Raw genomic sequence first — 22,750 nt, forward strand, 5'->3', positions numbered from 1 at the left:
TCTACCTCCAACACTATATTCTCACCAAGCATAAATTCTGAATCCCATCTTTGTTTTCCAAATTTTAAAACCTTACATTTTGCAACATTGAACTCTCATCCCCATTCCCGTGCGTAATCACTCAATTTATTCAAGTCTTCTTGTAAGGCCACAACATCTTCACTACTCTTTATGGTTCGTCCCAACTTTGCATCATCTACAAACAACTGAATATCTCCATCCAAATCTTTGCCAATATCATTAATATACAAGTTAAACAGTAATGGCCCTAAAACAGACCCCTGAGGCACTCCACTAGCAACTTTCCTTTTCCTGGATATCACACCCCCATACACAACTTGTTGATACCTATCAGATAGCCAGTCTCCAATCCAATGCAATAATCTAATATCCAACCCCATCTACTCTAGTTTGACTGTCGACTTATCATGAGGTACTCTATCAAAAGCCTTTGTGAAATCCAAGTATATTACTATGTATCCTTCTCCTCTGTCTAAGAAAGCAGTCACTTTATTGTAATAAGTAAGTAGATTACTAAAACATGATCTCCCTTTAGCAAATCCATGCTGTCCATCAAAGATAATACCATTGTTGTCAACCCAACTCTGGATCCTAGTTCTCACAAGCTTCTCCAACAACTTAACCACAACACCCGACACACACAGATAGGCCTATAGTTTGATGCTTGAGTTCGATCACCTCCTTTATGAAGTGGAACAATCTTTCCCTTCTTCCACTCCTTAGACACTTGACCAAGTGCAAGACTCGTATTAAAAAAATATGTCGAGGCAGGTGTCAGCTTCCTGGCACATTCCTTCAGAATACGCAGTGATATATTATCAAGTCCTACAGCCTTATTTACATCTAGTTTACTCAACTCCAAACACCTCTTACTCACTTACAGTCAGTCTCTCCTCCCCATCATCGAATGCTCTCAATCTCTCCATGAAGTCACATTCACAAGATTGAAAGATCTTTATGAACTGTTCATTAAGTATCTCCACCAGACATTCTGCAACAGCTATCTTTATACCATTTTCTCCAATCAATGTCATCCTTCCATAATCATTCTTTCTTTTGCTAGCTACATATCGAAAGAACTCCTTAGGATTATTTTTGGCTTTATTAGCTAACTGCTGTTCATACCTCTCTTTGGCTACTCTTATCAACCAAGTCACCCTCCTTGCCTGGTCTTTGTAGACCTCATGAAGTTGGTTATTTCCACTTCTCTTATGCTGCCTCCACAATGCCCTTTTTCTCTGTATCGCATGCTTTATCTCTTTATTCATTCTTCTCTTCATTCCATGCTACACGCAGCGCAAGCTGTCTCCTGAGCTCTTCATAATCACCCCCCCCCTTGTACTTTTCTCACAGGGGTCCTCACACTGCTGGCAACCACCAGGTAATCACCTCATGGTCACCCTCACCAATTGGTGGATGATTTGACACCTCATTTATAATTACATCCTCTGATGAGATGACCAAATCCAAGACTCTTCAACCTACCCTCGTGTGCCCTCTGTTACATACTGTCTGAGGTAGTTATCCCACAAAAACTCAAGAAACTCATTTTCTTTACTTCAAGTTGCTATCTCATCATTCCAGTCTATATTAGCCATAATTAAAATCACCCATAATGATCACTCTTTTCTTATTTGCTTGGCTAATTTGACTATACATTTCACTATCACCACCATCCACATTACCTGGTCTATAACAACATCCCACCAAATATTTGATTCCATTCACCTCTATCTCACACCATACTGCCTCAAAACCACTGGCACTATTTCCGTCTTGCATCTCTACTTTGTATGGACATAACTCTTTCTCTATCATCAATAGCATTCCCCCTCCCTTTTTACCCCTTCTATCCTCACGAAACACATCGTACCCTTCCATCTCTATTCCTATCAGAATGTCATCCTCTTCCAACATTCATCTGGAACTTCTAGTTCTCCATCATTAATTTTATCTATTACATCTCACTACTTTTGTTTTCCTTACTAACTGAGTCACTCTCCTGGCTTGTTCTTTATATTCTTCATGTGACTGATTACCATTATTTCATTTCACACTTCCTCCAAAGGGCTTTCTCTTTCCAGATTTCATGCTTAAGTTCTACATTCATCCATTTTGCACCAACCTTATTCAGTCTTTTGGCCTTTGGGATACATTTGTACACTGATGCTGCTATGCATTTCTTTGTAAGTTCCCATGCAGCATTTATTTCCTTACTGCTCAACTCCTCATTCCCTGTTATAGCTCAAAGTTATCTCTCCTAAGCTTGTCATAATCACCAGCCTTATAATTCCACATATATCCTTTCCTCACAAAGGCCTGCATATGACTAGCCACAACACAGGTAATTACTTCATGATCACTTTCACCAACTGGAGGAAAATGTGAAACCTCTCTAACAACAGGGGCGTGCCGGCCATATGTGCAACGTGTGCGGTGCACACAGGCGCCAGAATAGTAAATGCGCCAAAGAGGAGGAAATACTTAAAAAAACGTTTTTTTAAAATGATTTTTTTTATTGGAAGGGGGGGGGGGTGCCAATTAAAGTTTTGCACACAGGCACCGGACACTACTGGCGCACCCCTGTCTAACAATTACATCCTCTGATGAAATGATGATATCTAGAACTCTTGATCCTCGAGTGCCTTTCTTTACATGCTGCTTGAGATAGTTATCTCTCAAGAACTTGAGAAATTCACTTTCCTTATTCCCAAATGCTATCTCTTCATTTCAATCTATACTGCCATAATTAAAATCACCCATTTTAATTAATCACCCATTTTAAAATCACCCATTTTAATAATAATTACCCTCCCTTTGTTCACTAATCCAAGTTGTTTATACATTTCTTCATCACCACCTTCCCAGGCCTATAGCAACATCCAACTAAATATGTCTTCCTCTCAACCTCCACGTTACACCACACTGCTTCATAACCATTGCCACTATTTCCCCTTTTCATGTCTACCTTATGTGGACTTAATTCCCCTGCTATCATCAGCAGCACCCCCCCCCTCCCTTCCTGCCCTTTCTATCCTCACGAAAAATACTGTACCCTTCCATTTCTATTACGATATCATCTTCATTCAACCATGTTTCACTTATTCCAATGATTTGGGGAGGAATAAACTCAATCACTGAAAAACCATTTCATCCCCTTTATTTCTGATACTTCTGGCATTTGTAAATAAACACAAAAGTTCATTAAGTTAAGGAGATAAAAATCCCGTCAGCCAGTAAGCGAAACTAAGATCGAAAACTACGATCTGAACGTTTCATGCCGACGAACTGTTGGAAGATCCAAGTGTAAGTGACCACTTGGTAGTGCCACACCATGGCAACTCATTGCAAAGGTGGAGCAAACTCCCTCACTATTCTTGATATTTTCTCATAATGTAAAAACACACAGCTCCTAGGAGAAAATAGTACTGTTTTACATTATGAGGAGAGGTTACTACCCATACCAGTTTCAATCTTTTTTTGAGATCTCATCAGTGAGTAGCTAGACCTAGAACTAGAATATCAGAGTGTAAGTGAATAGAACTTACATACTTTTGCTATACGATTGCCAGAAAGGCGTGTCACTATATTATATTATAACATATTAAAACTAAGATGAAAAGCCAAACGGCTATTTTTTTCTGGCGAGGTTGATAAGTTAAGGGGATAAAAATCCCTTATTGTTTTTCAGCCAGTAAGCGAAACTAAGATCGAAAACTACGATCTGAATGTTTCATGCCGATGAACTGTCGGCGGATCCAAGCATAAGTGACCACTTGGTAGTGCCACACCACGGCAACTCGTTGCAAAGGTGGAGCAAGATCCCTCACTATTCTTGATATTTTCTCATAATGTAAAAACACACAACTCACTGATGAGACCTCAAAAAAAAAAACCGGTATGGGTAGTGACCTCTCCTCATAATGTAAAACAGTACTACATCTCCTAGGAGCTATGTGTTTTTACATTATGAGAAAATATCAAGAATAGTGAGGGAGCTTGCTCCACCTTTGCAACGAGTTGCCGTGGTGTGACACTACCAAGTGGTCACTTACGCTTGGATCCGCCGACAGTTCGTCGGCATGAAATGTTCAGATCATAGTTTTCACTTACTGGCTGAAAAACAACAAGGGATTTTTATCCCCTTAACTTATCAACCTCACCAGAAAAAAATAGCCATTTGGCTTCTCATCTGACAACAGTTCATTTTTAGGTCTATAGCCAGTCCTATCCATGCCATATGTTGGTTGCGATTTCCCCACTACACCTGCCAAATCACTTTTATCACTGCTTACCGCATATACCTCCTCAGTCTCCACTTCTCCACCCACATTTTAATATACTCCATCTTCATACGCACATTCATTGCCACTTTCAACATTCATTTGATCCTTTCATTCCTAGATTTTGCTTTTGTCTCTTGAGAAACAGCTGTTCTTTTGTAATAAGATTTCCACTAGTCTTTAAAGTTCAATACATCTTTGGTTGTCACTTGTTTTACCAGAATTTTCCAGACACACCACTCTGTATAATGTGGCCAGCAGCTTTATGAACTGTGTAGATTCTGTCATGTTTTTGAAGATGATAGTAAAATCACAGTCACAGGGTAAAAAGCTATGGCCCCTGACACAAAAATAATAAACAAATTAAACAAAACATGAACCATGATAACCTTGAAATAAACTCATTATCCTGTACACTCAGGGAGTATATATATATATATATATATATATATATATATATATATTTGGAATATGATGAGACCAGAGGTGACTGACTAAGGCAGTATGAATGTTGAATATGAGGAAAGGTTGAGAAGATGCAATTTACAGATTCTAGTGAATAGGAGAAAGAGGGGGCTGATATGACAGAAACCTACAAGTTAGTAAGGGGATTGTTATAGGATCAATGTTGAAGAAGTTTTACAGAAAACAATGGGAGATCAGAGAAAAACCAGAGGTCATCCCTGGATGCTATATAAGGAGGACATGAGCAGGTTCTTTGCATGCAGAGTTATGAATGTTTGGAATACCTTGCCTGAGAGGGTGGTGTCTGCAGAGAATTTGAGAGTGTTTAAGGTGCAGTATGATGAGCTGTGTGTATGACAAAAGGACCTCCTAGATGAATCTTTTGACTCCATGGGGTCTTAGGGGTGGTAATAATAATAAATATGGAAATAATAGCATGATGAACACAACAGCTGTTCCCAACTGCCACCAGATTCTTTTTTTAACAGGTGTATATCAGTGAGTTATGCCTGTTCAAAACAAATCACAATCTTTAATTTCCATTACCTCACTGAACCAGAGGCATGGCAAACTCCCTTTTAAAAGCAAAATGATATGCCTATCCAGTTAGTTTCTAAAATGTAGAAAAAAATTTTAAAAAAAAAAAACTAAAATAGCAAGTTACGTCCCCTTAAAAAAATTCGATTCAACTGGTTACACGACGTCACTCTTCTCTTTGAAGAGTTAACAGTGTGATAACACACAACTTAAATGAAGAACAAATATCTTTTACTAATAAAAAAATTACTAAACATTATAATATTATAAAATTAACAAAATTAAATGAATTAAACTGCAAATGTGTTATGTTAATTGTTATATCATCATCAAATTCAAAATATGTACACTCCCTGAGTGTACAGAATATTATGATAGTATGTCATGAGAAGATTACATTATTACTAACTTACTATAACAATTTTTCTCCATATTCAATTTTGATAAAATGTGTTAAAAATTTTAAATTTTTTAATAACTGACATTTAAATGTGTTACACCAGTAACACATTTAACAAATATGCAGGAACAATTTAATCTCAAATTTGAAATATAGTCTTCCTTAAAGCAAAAACAATTAAGAATAAATCATGTTAAAAATCAAACAGATATGATTATCAATTTTTTAAGCAACCACACAAACTAAACAAAAGATAGCAATAATGATGATGATGATGATGATGATAATAATCATGCTATTAACTGCCAACAAACAGAAATAAGCTCCATTTAGCCTAAGGGACTGAATAACCAATCTAATAATCAATGGCCAGATAACAGAAATTTCCTGAATCTGGAAAACCAAGTTTCATTTTTAATTTAACTGCTGCCAATATCCAACAAAAAAAAATTGAATTCCATACCCATCACAGAAACATCATATTCTAGCATCAGCAGAGCCTCACAATCGATCTTCCTTAATATTACCATTGCTTCTTTCAAAGTGACATTAGCAAGATTAACATTATCCACAGCCAGCAATCTGTCTCCAGCTTTGATGGTACCCTCCCTGTAATGAATGTACTAATATAATGAATTGCTATAAGTTTATCAAGCATTGATTAAATGTATAAATCAAAGATACATTAAGCTAACAATTTAATAAATAAAATATAATAGAAATTAATTTAAATTACACATAACATTCAAACTCCTAATATCTGATTGACCATTCCAAATTTGATCATTCCATTTTCACCTCACCTTTTAATGTGTTAAAAAGGTCAATGTCGGTAATTTTCAGTTTTACATATAATTATTATTTCAGTAACATCTAGTTTGGAGTTACTCAATGTGGGAGTCCCACTCAACCAGCAACATATCATAATAAACTTCGAAGTTTATTATGATAGACATTATTATGATAATGTCTATCATAATATCATAAAATGACAATATTATGATAGAATGGAAGGGACAAGAGGTTCGAGAGAGTGTTAGATCTGGACATAGAACAGAGAACATACCAATAACTAATTTAGTTACACTGTCTCCACTTGGGAAAGCGATCCTGTTGTCTTGACCTGGGAGATTGTAAGATGTGCTGACAGTGGTGTAGCTAGAGCTTTTGCTGCCCGGGGTGGTTCCTGAGTTTGCCGCCCCTCTCAATACACATCAAAAATACTATAAAAAGTCAAAACAGTATATAGAGGAATAAATTAAAATGTTATGTTTATTTTTGAAGTAAAACTTTAATTTCAACATTCTAAAATGCTATTTTTTTTGCTTTTCTGTTAGCAAAATCATTGATGACATTGTCGAAGTCTATTTCATCACTCAGTTGCTGTTCTATAGGGAGTATGACAATATTTCTTAAATGCAAAGTGCTGCCCAGGGCGGGCCACCCCCCTCCTAGCTACACCACTGTGTGCTGAATATTCTGTTAAGAAGGGGTATATGTGGAATTACAAAGCTGGTGATTATGACAAGCTGAGAAGTCAGCTTTCAGAAGTGCTATGGCATGAGAATTTGAAGGAGAGAGATGTTGATGATGCATGGGAGATTGTCAAAGAGTGTTTAAACAAAGCAGTATCAGACTGTATTCCCAGAGTCAGGAGGAGAAAGCAAGTAGGAGTAAGATGGATGAATAGTATTATTAAACAGGAGTTGCAGATAAAGAAAAGATTGTGGAGGCAGTATAAAGAAAAAGGTGATTAGCATGCCTATGAGCAATGCAAGGTACAGGCAAAGAGAGTGCCCTGTATGGTAAGGAAGGCCAAAGCTGATTATGAGAGGAAGCTAGCTAATGAGTCCAAAAGAAATCCTAAGGAGTTCTTTTGCTATATGGCAGGTAAAAGAAGGAATAACTATGGAAGGATGACTTTAAAAAGTGTTGATGGTAGGGAAGTTACAGAAACAAAACAAATAGTTGAGTTAGTAATCATTTTGCAAAAGTGTACCATCTTGGTTGTGATACTGCATTGACTGATGTCAGACACATCACTGTCACTGACTGATGAGTCTAGAGATAGAAGAAATAGAGGTACTAAGTATATTACAGAACCTTAATGCTAATGCTGCCACAGGGTTAGATGGCATATTGGCCCATGTGTTATGGAATGTGCAAGAGAATTAGCACCTCCCCTAACAAGTTATTCAATTTAAGCCTCAATTCTGGTAAAGTTCCAATAGAGTGGAAAATAATTCCACTGCATAAGGGAGACTCCAAGACAGAAGTAGCAAATTAGAGGCCAATCAGTATATCAGGAGTGATGTTTAAAGTTTTGGAGAAATTGATAAAAATTAGAATTCAGGAGTGGCCAGACAGAAATATGATACATTATAAAGCGCAACATGGTTTTGTGAAGGGTAGATTAGGAGTGGTGGTTAAGATTTTGGAGAAATTGATAAAAATTAGAATTCAGGACTGGCCAGACAGAAATATGATACATTATAAAGCGCAACATGGTTTTGTGAAGGGTAGGACCTTACTTTCTATAATAAAGTAACGGTGTAGTTAGATAAAGGAAGTCCTTACTTGATACTACTGGACTTTGCAAAGCCATTTGACAGGATTCCACACTGAACTCTGTTGCATAAACTGATGGACAGATATCAAAGAGTGGTTTATGGAGGAGCTAAGTCTAGGAGAAGGCAGGTGACTAGTGGTGTACCTCAGACCTCAGGGCTCGGTACTTGGTCCTCTGTTGTTTAATTTGTACATTAAACAACATTGATATTGGAAATAATTTGAAAGGAAATATCCACTTGTTTGCTGATGATGGAAAATTTGGAAGAGTGATATTCAATTCAATTGATGTAGATATCTTGCAGAATGACTTAAATAAGCACAGTATGGGCTAAGCTAAATGTCTGTCAGATTAAAGTGGCTAAGTGTAAGGTGATGCAATTCAGGAGGATGAGTTCACATGCTGTGTACTATTTTAATGGAACTGAACTGCAAGATGATGATGAGGCAAGGGACTTTGGGTTATTGTGGACAGAGAACAAGTTCAGAGGGCATACTGCAAAGGTTGCCAAAACATCACATCAAATTACATGGTTATTGAAGAATACATTACAAGCAGGGATAGGAAAGTTATTGTTCCACTTTATAAGGCATTAATAAAACTGCATTTGGACTAATGCACACAAATCTGGTCGCCTGAATTCCTTGGTGATGAAGAAATGGTGGAGAGGATCCAGAAGTGAGTTACAAAGATTGTTGCAGGTCTGTGGAATGTTTTCTACGAGGAAAGATTGAAGGTCTGAAGGAAAGATTGTAGGCTCCAAAAACTAGCCGATAGATGTAAGAGAGGAGATATGATAGAGACATAAATTATTAAAGGGTTTTTATAGAACAAATACTGATGACTTTTTCTGAACAGTGCAGGAAGGGAGAGAACAAGTGATCATCCATGGAGATTGTGTAAGAGTGTGGTTAACAAGGGTGTTAGGACTAGAATTTTTGCTTGGAGGGTGGTGAATGTGTGGAATGCATTACCAGAGGTTGTTGTGAATTCATCTGTTAATGAATTTAAGGAGAAGTATGACGAGTATTGTGTGAATAATGGTTAGTGTCAATGTAGGATCTCCTGTGATGAGTCTTCTGACCCCATGGAGATACGATTATAATGATAATATCTCCTCTTTTCCTCCCATGTACCAACCTCTATAATCCACATTCCCTCAAATGCTCTTCATAACCAACACTCCAGAGTCCTGATATCATTTTAGGCATTCATCTTTGGACCCTCTAATGTTTCCACATCACAATAAAAACAAGGCAACCAAATCTGAGCAAAATAGTCCATGTGTGGTTGGACCAATGTCTTATACAGAGGTGCCACCATCTCCTTATCCATACATGTCAATGTAGTTTTTATCATCATCATCATACGTATCAAGGATTTAGGCCTAGTATGGCCTGTTCCGGCCTTAGAAGTCATCGTTGAATCGTTTAAGAGGATGTCCTGGTTTTCTTTTTCCTAATGGCTTGTACTTTAAGGCTTGTTTTGGTAATCTTTCTGTTTTCATTCTTTAAACGTGTTCCATCCATCTATGTTTATATTTTTTAATTTTTTCAATTACTGGTTCTTGGTTTAATTAATTCTTTCATAATATCTTTGTTTCTTTTGTGATCAAATAGGGTATAGTTTGCAGTTTTTCTCATAAACTTCATTTCTGCTGTTGTTAATCTTTGTCTTTTTGTTTTATTGTCCAGATTTCGCTTCCATACATTAAGACAGGTAGGGCTAATGTATTGTATACTTTTAGCCTGGTTTGTTTTTGAACTAGGTTTGGTTTAAATATAGAGTTAATTACTCCTGTTATTTTTAAATATTTTGCAATTTTTATGTTTATATCTTTTTCATTTTCATAAGTGATCATACATCTTAGGTAGTTAAATGAATTCACCTGTTCTAAGATCTTGTTATCTAATACTATTTTAGTTCTTGCTGGATCGTCCTTTAAAGGCCATAGTTTTTGATTTTTCCGTTGATATTATCATACCATAATCTTTGGATATCTCATTTAGATTTAAAATAGCTTTCTGTAAGTTATCTTCAGAATTTGTAATTATTATTTGGTTGTCTGCAAAGAGGAGAGTGTTTAAGTTAACTGAAGGTGAAAGTTTAATTCCTTGATGTAAATTTTTACTCCATTTTATTATTATTTCATTTAAGTAGATATTAAAAAGAGTTGCTGAGAGGGGACATCCCTGTCGGACCCCTTGGTTTATCTCTCTTGTATATGATAGCTCATGATTTAATCTTATTTGTATTTGATTATTTTCATATATACTTGTGACAGCTTTTAGGATATTATTTGGTATTTGTCTTTCTTTTAATATGTTAAATAATATGTTTCTTTTAACTTTGTCAAATGCTTTTTCAAAGTCAATAAATGCAATATGTGTTTCTAAATTATATTCTCTTTTTTTCTCTATTATTAATTTTAGGCAGAAGGCTGGGTCTATACATGATCGTCCTTTTCTAAATCCATTTTGTACCTCTAGAATAAAGTTTTCGGAATATTTCATTAGTTTGTTATTTAAGATTCTGCTATATATTTTGTAACATGAATTTAGTATACTGATACATCTATAGTTTTTAGGGTCATCTCTATTACCTTTCTTAAAGATAGGAATCACAATTGCTTTTTTCCATTCTATTGGGGGGATACCAGTTGAGTAAATTTTATTTAAAAATAATAAGAGTCTTCCTTTGAATCTTGTTCCTGCGTATTTATATAGTTCTGAACCTAGCTTATCTTCTCCAGGTAATTTTCCGTTTCTTGTTTCTTTCAGGCTGATTTCTAATTCTTCTTCAGTTATTTCCTTTTCATTTTCGTTAATTGTTTGCCAGTTGTCTTTTTTAAAATATTTGTCTGTCCACAGTTCTGTGTAGTAATTTAGAAATTCTTCTAATTTCAATTCAGTGTTTAATTTTATGTTTTCTTTGGTATCCGCATTGAGGTGTTTCAAAATCTTATATACATTGGGTCTTATTTTATATAAATCATGTTCTAAATTAGAAACAAATTTATTCCATGATTCTATGTCTTTTTCTGACTTCTCTTTTAGCTATGGCTCTTATTCTTTTATATTCTATTTCATCTTCTAATCTTTTACTGCTTAACCATTTGTGATAGGCTTCTTTTTTTCTTTTTGATTATTTCTTTGATTGTATCATCCCAGATCTTCAGTTTTTTTCTTTTATTGAATTTTTTGGTCTTTCCTAAGCTTTCATTTGCTGCTGCATTTAGTATCGTTTTTATATTAAGCCATTCTATTTCTATTTCTTCATTTTGTTTTATTTTATCTAGATACTGGTTAATTCTTTGTTCATATAGCCATTGTACATTTGTGTCATTCAATAGTCTAGTTTTATAAACAAATGTTTCAATTTTTCTTTCTGTTCTTGTTACTTGTAGCCATTTGGGTGGTAATCTTAATTTTATTTTAAGAAGTGGTCACTGCTTATTTCATATCCTCTGTGAACTCTAACATCTAGTGAAAATTTTGATGTCTTTTCATTTAATATGAAGTAATCTAATATTGATTTCCATCCTCTTGCTGCCCAAGTATATTTATGTATGTCTTTATGTTTATAGAAGGAATTCATTATTTTTAGGTTATTATGAACTACAAAGTCAATCAATTTTTTACTATTTCTGTTTAGAGTGTGTTCTCCATGTATTCCTATATTATTATTAATTTTCGTGTTTCCAATTCTTGCATTTAAGTCTCCTGCTAAAATTATATAATCATTTTTATTTATTTTATTATATATGTTTTGTAGCTGATTATAAAAATCAATATTATCCTGTTCTCTTCCTTCTTCCGGGGCATATAAACCAATTATTGTTAAATAGCCTCTATCTATTTTTATTCTAGCTTCTATTATTCTTTCATTCCATAATTTATAATGTTTTAACTGTTTTGAAAGTTGGATGCTGCTATAGGCCAGGGAGTACAGGGGGAGATATTGAATTCATGCATCAGCAACTTAGTGCAATGAGTGAAGGCTTAGTGATTATTATGGGGGATTTTAATTATGGTGATATCAATTGGAAGGAGGAAATATCACGTAGCAAAAAGGAAATGGAGTTCATACATCTGCTACGAGATAATTACTTGAAACAGCACGTAACTGAAGGGACACGTGGTGTGAGAGTGTTGGACCTGGTTATTGGTTCAGAGGTTATATGCATAAGTAAGGTGACCTCGTTACCTCCAGTTGGTGAAAGCGATCATGTGGTATTGACTTGGGAGGTTGCAAAATCTGTGGATTTTTCTATTAAGAAGGGGTATGTACGAAACTACAGGTTAGGCAATTATAACAAGCTTCGGAGTGAGCTTGCAGCCATCCCATGGCAGAACATATTGCAAGGGAAAGATGTTAGCAGTGCTTGGGATAAAATCAGCGGGTATCTGAGGAAAGCAATATCAGATTGTGTCCCCATGGTCAGGAGGTCAAACAAGGCAGGCATTAGATGGATGAGCAGTAGTATCAAGCTTGAACTACAAAAAAAGAAAATGTTATGGAGAATTTACAAGGAGAAGGGCGATCAGGACACCCATGAGCAGTACAAGGCTCAAGCTAGGAAGGTTACCAGCATAGTAAGAAAAGCTAAATCAGATTATGAGAAGACCTTAGCCAAAGAGATCAAGGGTAATCCCAAAGAGTTCTTCCGCTATGTGGCAAGTAAGAGGAAGAATGACTTCGGAAGGATAACCTTAGTGGGTGCTAATGGTATTGAGGTGACAAAATCAGATGTAATAGTCGAGTTACTGAGTGATCACTTCTCAAAAGTCTATCACCCAAGTGAGGATATCTCTATACCTATAGCAATACCTAATGTGAGAATTGAAGCTAAAGAATCAGAGGTATTAAATATATTGCGAAACTTAAATGCAAACACTGCGGTAGGCTTAGACGGAATATCAGCTCGGGTGTTGCGTGAATGTGCAAATGAATTGTCAACCCCTCTTACCTGGATATTTAATTTAAGTTTGAACTCTGGTATGGTCCTAGGGAGTGGAAGTTAGGCAAAGTGGTTCCTTTGCATAAGGGTGGCTCTAAAACTGCAGTATTGAATTACAGACCAATCACCATCTCAGGAGTAGTGGTAAAAGTATTGGAAAAGTTGGTTAAAGACAAAATTCAAGAATGGGTGGATCAGGATATGATACTCTATAGAGGCCAACATGGTTTTGTTAAAGGTAGATCCTGCCTTAGCAATCTATTAACTATCCATAATAGAATAACATCAGAGTTGGACAAAGGAACTGGCTACACAGTGGTACTTCTGGATTTTGCTAAGGCTTTTGACAGGATACCCCATAGAACAGTGTTACGCAAATTGGAGCAGATGGGAATGGATATTAAATTGGTGATATGGATAGGAGAATGGCTCAGGGAGAGATACCATAAGGTGGTGTATGGAGGAGCCGAGTCCAGAATGAGGCAGGTGACCAGTGGTGTGCCTCAGGGCTCTGTGCTTGGGCCAATGTTGTTTAATTTGTATATAAATGATATAGGAAACGGCTTAAAGGGAGATATTCAGTTGTTTGCTGATGATGCAAAGTTGTGTAGTGCAATAAAAAATCAAGCTGATGTTGAAAGTTTGCAGGAGGATTTAAATAAGCTGGTAAAATGGGCAAAAGAAAATGGATGTCAGTTCAATGTGGAAAAGTGTAAAGTCTTGCATTTTGGGATTAAAAGATTACCAGCTGTGTACTACATAGATGGAAAAGTACTCCAAGAGATTGATGAGGCTAGGGACTTAGGGGTATTGGTAGATAAGGAGATGAAGTTCAGAGGACACATTGCTAAGGTGTCCAAGATTGCACATAGGATTACTTGGTTGTTGAGGAACACACTGACATCCAGAGATAAAGAGGTTATTATTCCCCTTTATAAAGCATTGATACTTCCACATTTGGATTACTGTGCTCAGGTCTGGTCACCTGGATTCCTTGAAGATGAGGAGGCTGTGGAGAGGGTTCAGAGAAGAGTGACCAAGTTGGTGAGTGATATAAAAAATGCTCCCTACATTGATAGATTGAGAGCTTGTGGATTGCAGAGATTGGTTGATAGGCGAAGAAGAGGGGATATGATAGAAACATTCAAATTACTAAAAGGTTTTTATAGGATTGATGCAGGGGAAATGTTTCAGCTGTGTGATAGTGATGGAAGAACAAGAGGTCATCTCTGGAAATTAAAGAAGAGTGTGGTTAACAAAGGTGTCAGAACAAGGTTTTTTGCCTGGAGGGTGGTGAATGAGTGGAATTCATTGCCTGACTTTGTTGTGAGCTCTTCATCTGTAAATGAATTCAAGAAGAGATATGACAGATATTGTTTTGCTAGTTTGGGTCTCCCGCGATGAGTCTACTGACTCCATGGAGATACCCGTAATAATAATAATAATAAAAAGGGAGTTATGAATCCAAATCATGACTCCTGCTTGTGCTCTTTGGTCTCTGTCGATTCCACTGTATATCACATTAAAATTTTCAGTTCTCATAGTTCATTTTAATTTCTTTTTTGTTTCAGTGATTACTGCTATTTTAAAATTTCTTTCATTTAATAACTGGTCTAATTCTATTTCTTTATATGCTATTCCTCTTACATTCCAGTTTGCTATGTGTATTATATTTTGTCGTTTCCATTTTCGTTTTCCCTTTTCCATTCCAGGGTCGTTTCCCATAGATTCAATCTGATTATCTTTTTCTGTCAGCTTACAAGTATGGTTATGTTCTCCATGTCAGGGGACTAGCCTGACGATGGAATAGTTCAGTGGTAGGGCTGCTACCTTAAGGCTTCTGAACTCACCTTCTTCCGAATTTAAACCCATAGGAGGAATAGGGTATATTGAAGGGGAAAGGGTAGATTATAGAAGAAATATAGTAAGGTTTATAGAGAGGACATAGTTGTAAGGCCAGAAATGAAAAGACCCCATGGCCCTCGAGTACTCTAATAGCACAAGGGTCATAAAGTAAGAAGAGTTGGCTGATAATGTGGATGGTGGTGAATAGTGAAATGTATAGTCAAATAAGCCAAGCAAATAAGAAAAAGGTGATCATTATGGGTGCTTTTAATTATGGCAATATAGACTGGAATGAAGAGATAGCAACTGGAAGTAAAGAAAATGAGTTTCTTGAGTTTTTGAGGGATAACTACCTCAGACAGTATGTAACAGAGGGCACAAGAGGATTAAGGGTCTTGGATTTGGTCATCTCATCGGAGGATGTAATTATCAATGAGGTATCAAATCATCCACCAATTGGTGAAAGTGACCATGAGGTGATTACTTTAGGTTGCCAGCAGTGCAAGGACCCCTGTGAAAAAAGGGTATATGTGGAACTACATGGGGGTGATTATGAAGAGCTCAGGAGACAGCTTGCAGGTGTAGCATGGAATCAGGAGTTAGCTGGAAAAGAGATCAATGCAGCTTGGGGGATTTTCAAAAAATATTTAGTGGATGCAATGTCTAAATGTATACCACGGGTGAGAAGGTTAAATAAGGTAGGTGTGAGATGGATGAATAAAGAGATTACGCATGCAATACAGAGAAAAAGGGCATTGCGGAGGCAGCATAAGAGAAGTGGAAGTAACCAATTTCATGAGGTCTACAAAGACCAGGCAAGGAGGGTGACTTGGTTGGTGAGAGTAGCTAAAGAGAGCTATGAACAGCAGTTAGCTAATGAAGCTAAAAAGAATCCTAGGGAGTTCTTTCGATATGTAGCCAGCAAAAGAAAGAATGATTATGGAAGGATGATATTGATTGGAGGAAATGGTATAAAGACAGCTGTTGCAGAATGTGTGGAGATACTTAATGAGCAGTTCATAAAGATCTTTCAATCTTGTGAATGTGACTTCATGGAGAGATTAAGAGTAGTTGATGATGGGGAGGAGAGACTGACTGTAAGTGAGCAAGAGGTGTTTGGGGAGTTGAGTAAACTAGATGTTAATAAGGCTGTGGTACTTGATAATATATCACCGCGTATTCTGAAGGAATGTGCCAGAGAGTTGACACCTGCCTTGACATATTTTTTTAATACGAGTCTTGCACTTGGTCAAGTGTCTAAGGAGTGGAAGAAGGGAAAGATTGTTCCACTTCATAAAGGAGGTGATCGAACTCAAGCATCAAACTATAGGACTATCTGTGTGTCAGGTGTTGTGGTTAAGTTGTTGGAGAAGCTTGTGAGAACTAGGATCCAGAGTTGGGTTGACAACAATGGTATAATCTTTGATGGACAGCATGGATTTGCTAAAGGGAGGTCGTGTTTTAGTAATCTACTTACTTATCACAATAAAGTGACTGCTTCCTTGGACAGAGGAGAAGGATACATAGTAATATACTTGGATATCGCAAAAGCTTTTGATAGAGTACCTCATGATAAGTTGACAGTCAAACTAGAGCAGATGGGGTTGGATATTAGATTAGTGCATTGGATTGGAGACAGGCTATCTGATAGGTATCAACAAGTTGTGTATGGGGGTGCAATATCCAGGAAAAGGAAAGTCACTAGTGGAGTGCCTCAGGGATCTGTTTTAGGGCCATTACTATTTAACTTGTATATTAATGATATTGGCAAAGATTTGGATGGAGATATTCAGTTGTTTGCAGATGATGCAAAGTTGGGATGAACCATAAAGAGTAGTGAAGATGTTGTGGCCTTGCAAGAAGACTTGAATAAATTGAGTGATTGGGCAAGCAAATGGGGATGTGAGTTCAATGTTGCAAAATGTAAGGTTTTAAAATTTGGAAAACAAAGATGGGATGCAGAATTTATGCTTGGTGAGAATATATTGTTGGAAGTAGAGGAAATAAGAGATCTGGGAGTGATAGTGGATAAGGATCTAAAATTTAGGGGACACATCGCCAAATTTGTGAAGACAACACAAAGACTTCTGGGAATGATGAGGAGGACACTGACGTGTAGAAGTAGGGAGATTCTTGTTCCATTGTATAAGGCTTTGATTAGGCCACACATGGAGTATTGTGCCCAGATTTGGTCACCTGGTTTTCAGAAGGATGAAGAGATGTTGGAAAGGGTCCAAAGGCGACTGACTAAGGTAGTTTCTGACCTCTGGAATGTCGAGTATGAGGAAAGATTGAAAAGATGTAATTTGCAGAGTCTAGTGGAGAGAAGGAAGAGGGGAGATATGATAGAGACCTACAAGTTGGTAAGGGGTTGTTATAGGATCAATGGTGGAGAAGTTCTACAGAGAATAGTGGGAGATCAGGGGAGAACCAGAGGTCATTCCTGGAAACTGAATAAAGAGGGTGTGAGTAGGGGAGTGAGAGGCAGGTTTTTTTCGTGCAGACTTGTGAATGATTGGAATGCCTTGCCTGAGAGTGTGGTGTCTGCAAGGAGTTTGAATGTGTTTAAGACCCGGTATGATGAGATGTGTGTGAGATAAAAGGACCTTTTAGATGAGTCTTTGACTCCATGAGGTCTTGTTTAATAATAATAAGGCCTTATAGGAAAGATTAAAGTAAGTGGGTCTTCCTCAAAGTAGAAGAAGGAGAGGATAGATCCAGCTAGGGGTCCATGGGAGTGCCGCTTCCCTTACAATCAAGATGATTGCCCCTTATGGCCCTGTTGGTCCACGAGTCCTTATTCAGTATATTCGGACCACCCCACCATACACACACACGCGCGCGCATGTACACACACATACATGGTGGGCTCCCCTATCCGCCACCCAGGGGACACGCTCTCTAGGGGTTACAGGGTCTCCTGAGAGTGTAGTTTTTATCATAGGCGCAATATGATGTGCAAATGTAGTTTTTATCATAGGTGCAATATGATGTGCAGTCTTTGCATTGCTTGTAATGTGCCCTGAGAACTTTAGTGCACTATGTACTTTACTGCAATATCCCAAATCTCATCCACTTCCTGAAGTACAGTTCTACCAATACAGTGTGTAGTCTTATATCTCTGTACCCCAAAGTGTAACACCTTGAATTTATTAAGATAAAAATCAGAATCCCATACATCTATCAAGGCTAAAAGTCTATTCAAATCTTCATGTAGAGAATTAATATTAGGAATTATCAGCTGCTGATGATGATTTTAACCTAACTTTGCAACATCAGAAAAGTTTTGAAAATTCCCAGTCATTCCACATGAAATATCATTAACAAATAAGTTAAACAAATAAGTAGGAACCCAAAAACAGAATCCTGAAACATGCCACTGGTCACCTTCCTTTTCTGAGACCCTGCTCCATCATACGCAACTTGGTCTCTTTCAGAAATCCAATTTTCAATCTATATAACCAATCTGTTATCTAACCCCCATCTTATACACCAATCTGTCATGTAGTAATCTATCAAATGCCATTGCAAAGTCCAAGAAAATCGCTGTATATGAATCCCCTTTATCCAACACATTTGTCACCTTATCATAAAATCTAAGCAGATTGCTGAAGTAAGACCTGCCCTTCAGAGAATCTTATGTCTATCAACCGAATCCTGTATTCTATTCCTAACCAATTTTTGCAACACTAATCACCACTGAAGATACGGACCAGTTATAATCTGACTAATAATATTTCCATTTAATATCATACTCCAATAAAGCTTATGTTCTTCTTCTTATTCACATTCTGATTTGAAGGGAGATAATTCAGTTGTAGTATTTGTGATAGTAAAACAGTAGCTAAATAATAAAAATGTGTAACCTGAGTCTATAGTTATGTTGTTTTTTAAATTTTCCTATTTTCAAAGTTTATATTTCTTTTGCTGGTTTTCATAGCAACTATTTTACAGCAATTATCTGGGTAAATATCTTGAAGATATGCAAAAGATTTATTTAAGAGGACAATGTCATCTGCATTGAGTAAAGAACCATGCTTACTATCTCCTATTTTACCATCAGGTTTAATACCACTTTCCTTGTTCTATATAATTATAATAACATTGAGAAGAAACATAGCTGCAAAACACTGAATCTGCATCAGATTAGATGAAACCTTAAACTGAGCAATACATAGCGTTTTGGATTTTTTCCCTTGGTAACTACCTAATCATATGCTTTTTCAAGAGCGAAGATTAGAGATCCTTATTATATATTTTAGTGATGCAGATAGCACCAAAATAACACAAAGAGCGTGGAATAACAGCAAATCAAAGTAAAAGAACATTACTTTAAGAAAAAGGAGAAAGCGAAAAAAAGTGGAATGGTAGAGAGATGAAGGTGGAGTGATAACAAACTTAATATGAGTGATGCAAAAATAAGTGAGGATATCAGCACTGAGCTGGTGAGGTTGAGAAAGGAATTAAAACAGATACTCTCACTCAACTTAAGTAACACAAATTTCAGACAAGTAAGAAATATTCAACTTTCCCATATACTATATTTACACTTGACCTCACAACTGTTCAAATTATCCTGATTCATTACCTTAGAACTAACTGATTAGTTAATTCCAACATTCAATCCTATCCTGTTACAATGCATAACATAACCATTACATTCAATCCTACTGTTTTTCCCCCCTAATATTTGGCCTAATTATTGTGAAAATCTATTTTTGGGTTTGACTTTAGCTCTCAGATTCATTTGCTGTCTTGCAGGAAAAACAATTTGTTTATTCCTTTCTAAGACAAAAACAGCTTAGTTTAGTGACATCATAATAATAATTTTTTTCCTCTCTGCAGCAGCTTTCACTTTCCCTCATGAAAGCATTAAATGTATATCTGGTATTTCATCCCCCCCCCCAGCACCTTCAACAAGTTCATAATGATGAAATTGAGATATCACTGTTACATAACTGATCTAGTATTTCTTACAATGGCTCCAAAAGATTCTTCCTCCTCATAATTTGAGCCTAAATAACTGTGAATTTAAACAATATTTAGCAAAACCAATGAGCTGCAGATGTATTGTATGCTATTTGAAAGTAACTTGGGTAATCATGTGATATTTTAACTAACCAATCTAATTATAAAGAATCCTTTTTATTCCCCAAAAGAAGTTGGAATATTCTATTTTAGTCCAAACTTTTGGAAATCAGGGCACCACTCGACACCCTTTTCTCTTTCTAGTACTACTGGCTGGAAATGCACTCAACTTGACAGAGTGCATTTCCAGTAGCATCTAGATGGAAGGGTAATGGGAAAAACAATTGATGCCATGCCATATTCCCAATTAATATCACTGAATGTCTATACCATGGGTGAGCAAGTTCTTCGGTAATAAGAGCAACATATAATACTTTTCATACATTTTTGAATGTTCAAGAGCCGCAGAAAATATAATTTTCTGCAACGGAGGTGGTGGGTAATGCAGCGATCATAGTAGTCACTTTTGAAATTGATTTTGGCGAGGAGCGACACAGGCAAACGTCGAAACACTTTTTTTGCCAACCAAATAGGATAATAAAATCCACGTTAACAACCCTTTTGATTGGTACCATTTAAAAGCTAAAAATTTAAAGTTTCAAAATATTTGTTTTTTACTTATCTTTAAAGCATTTACGAAATAACATATTCTAATATTGGTACATACTATACTACTATAGATTATTAATATAAAAGTGTAGGAAAAATGGCAATGAAAACCAATTTTGTCTCGGGAGCCGCATTTTGCCCACCGTTGGTCTATGCAGTGGCGTAGCTAGAGGGGGGGGGGCGGTACTTTGAACCTTACCCTATACGTCATTTTGACTTTTGGTGTGTATTGAGAGGAGCGGCAATAGCTCTAGCAACGCCACTGATACCATGCTTTAGGATCGCTTTTTGAGTTGTACAGTTAAAAAATCCGGAGGGAAAAAAGCATACATACCAAACATCCAATAACTCCAGAATCAAAAATAAATAAATAGTTCCTCCCCCCCACAAAATCCTTGGAAGTAGTTCTTTTTTATGTAATATGACAAAGAATAAAAAAAAAAATTGAATTTTAAAATTTACAGTAATATGGAATCGGTGCTTTTTAATTTGTCTGATTTAAACTATAATTTAATGCTAACCATTCCCCATGCAATTTCAGTTTAATAGGAAAGTGTTAAAGCGAAATCATTAGTATAGCTGTCAATTCCATAAAATGATAACACGGTACATAAGAGAATGATTAGTCATCATTATTTGTGAAAGTGTTCATTTTAATGGTTTATTATTCAGATTTAGAATCTAAGACACCTTCACATATGGCGATAACGAATACTCATTCGCTATGAAAATAAGTTTTTCTTTTTGATACCTCATACTGAATGGTTATCAAATATCGAAAAGACTCACAGTTTCTGAAAACATTCTTCAGATTTTTCCTTTCTCTCCTCAGTCTCTTTTTTACTATGAAAGCGATCGCTTTCTGACTGCGTTGGCTTGCGATGTCACTCGAGGTCTAAACAAGAGTGCCTCTGCAACTGGGGGACAGACATCTTTAGACTTGAATTGTCTCATCTACCTGCAGACTTAAAAAAAAAAAAAAAACTTAAAAAAAAAAGCCAGCTGCTCTCTGAAATTACGGGTGGAATGACGCAGTTCACCGTAGAGACACAATTGGCAGTGATAGTAATCCAAACAGCGATGCGATAAACTTACTTTTGGAACATTCTTAACTCCTCCCCTTAAATGGGCAGTAAGATGACGGGAGTATTAGAGAGAGAATTTGAATTCGATTTTATCGTTGGCTGACTCACATCTCCATGAGAAGGAAAATAATAATAATAATAAACCTATAATATAATTTTTGTTTCCCATTTCGAAAGATACTTGCATAGTATTACTCATAAGACTAATCCTCAAATGATGCCAGTTTCAATTATCCCTCCCCCCCCCACGACTTCATGTTAAGAGTTCGTGAATAAACTAAAATGTTTCCGGAGAAAAATTTAAGAAGTAAGTGACGGATAACCAAATATCTCGCATATATTATCACATCACTATTGTTTAGAGGCGGTAGCTGTTTTATACGCTTGTTAAATATAATAATAAGTAGAAGAAGAATTAACCGCACAGATATGCATTTAATTCAATGGAACCATCATTGTCAGATTTCCCTCCCTTTATCCACGAAACTGCCTTGGAATCCTGCAACCCGTTACGTGATATAATAATTCCGCCACCGGCACTAATTCCGTGCTTTTGTGTCTGGTATTATTTTATTAGTAGTTTTGTACAATATTTTGTACAATGGGTGTCCTCCCGCGATGAGTCTTCAGACTCCTTGGAGAAGTCACGAATAATAAATAAATATTTTATTATTATTTGCCACCTCTAGGTGGCCAATCATACATCGCGGAAAGGCACTCTACTTCACTCCTCTACAAACATCATACCGGGGGAGCATAATACTATCATTACATCTTTCCACTACTTAATTCTGTCATTGCATACAACTACCACCAAGCCATCTACCGTCCATCACCACCAACTACAGTATTTTTATGTCTGTAAATTGCGTATGTTCTCATGGCCGATTTGTCTGTGCGCTGGATGAAAAACCCCCTATTACCTCCGTATGAGATCGGATAACTCAT

The 22,750-nt window shown here is 36.6% G+C and overlaps 1 protein-coding gene across 1 annotated transcript in view; it reads right to left on the bottom strand.

The window, feature by feature from the left end:
* LOC150110118 (glutamate receptor-interacting protein 1-like) overlaps positions 1 to 22,750 on the bottom strand; it is a 311,102-nt gene that overhangs the window by 190,003 nt on the left and 98,349 nt on the right. Inside the window, exon 7 of the mRNA XM_090397962.1 lies at positions 6,170 to 6,315. Within this exon, the coding sequence (XP_090254088.1) occupies positions 6,170 to 6,315 (146 nt within the window). The remainder of the gene's footprint in view (positions 1 to 6,169; positions 6,316 to 22,750) is intronic.

This window comes from Typopeltis vanoorti, chromosome 1 (assembly GCF_054136105.1).
Source record: "Typopeltis vanoorti isolate ZY-2024b chromosome 1, IOZ_Tvanoo_1.0, whole genome shotgun sequence".
Taxonomy (NCBI): Eukaryota; Metazoa; Arthropoda; class Arachnida; order Uropygi; family Thelyphonidae; genus Typopeltis; species Typopeltis vanoorti.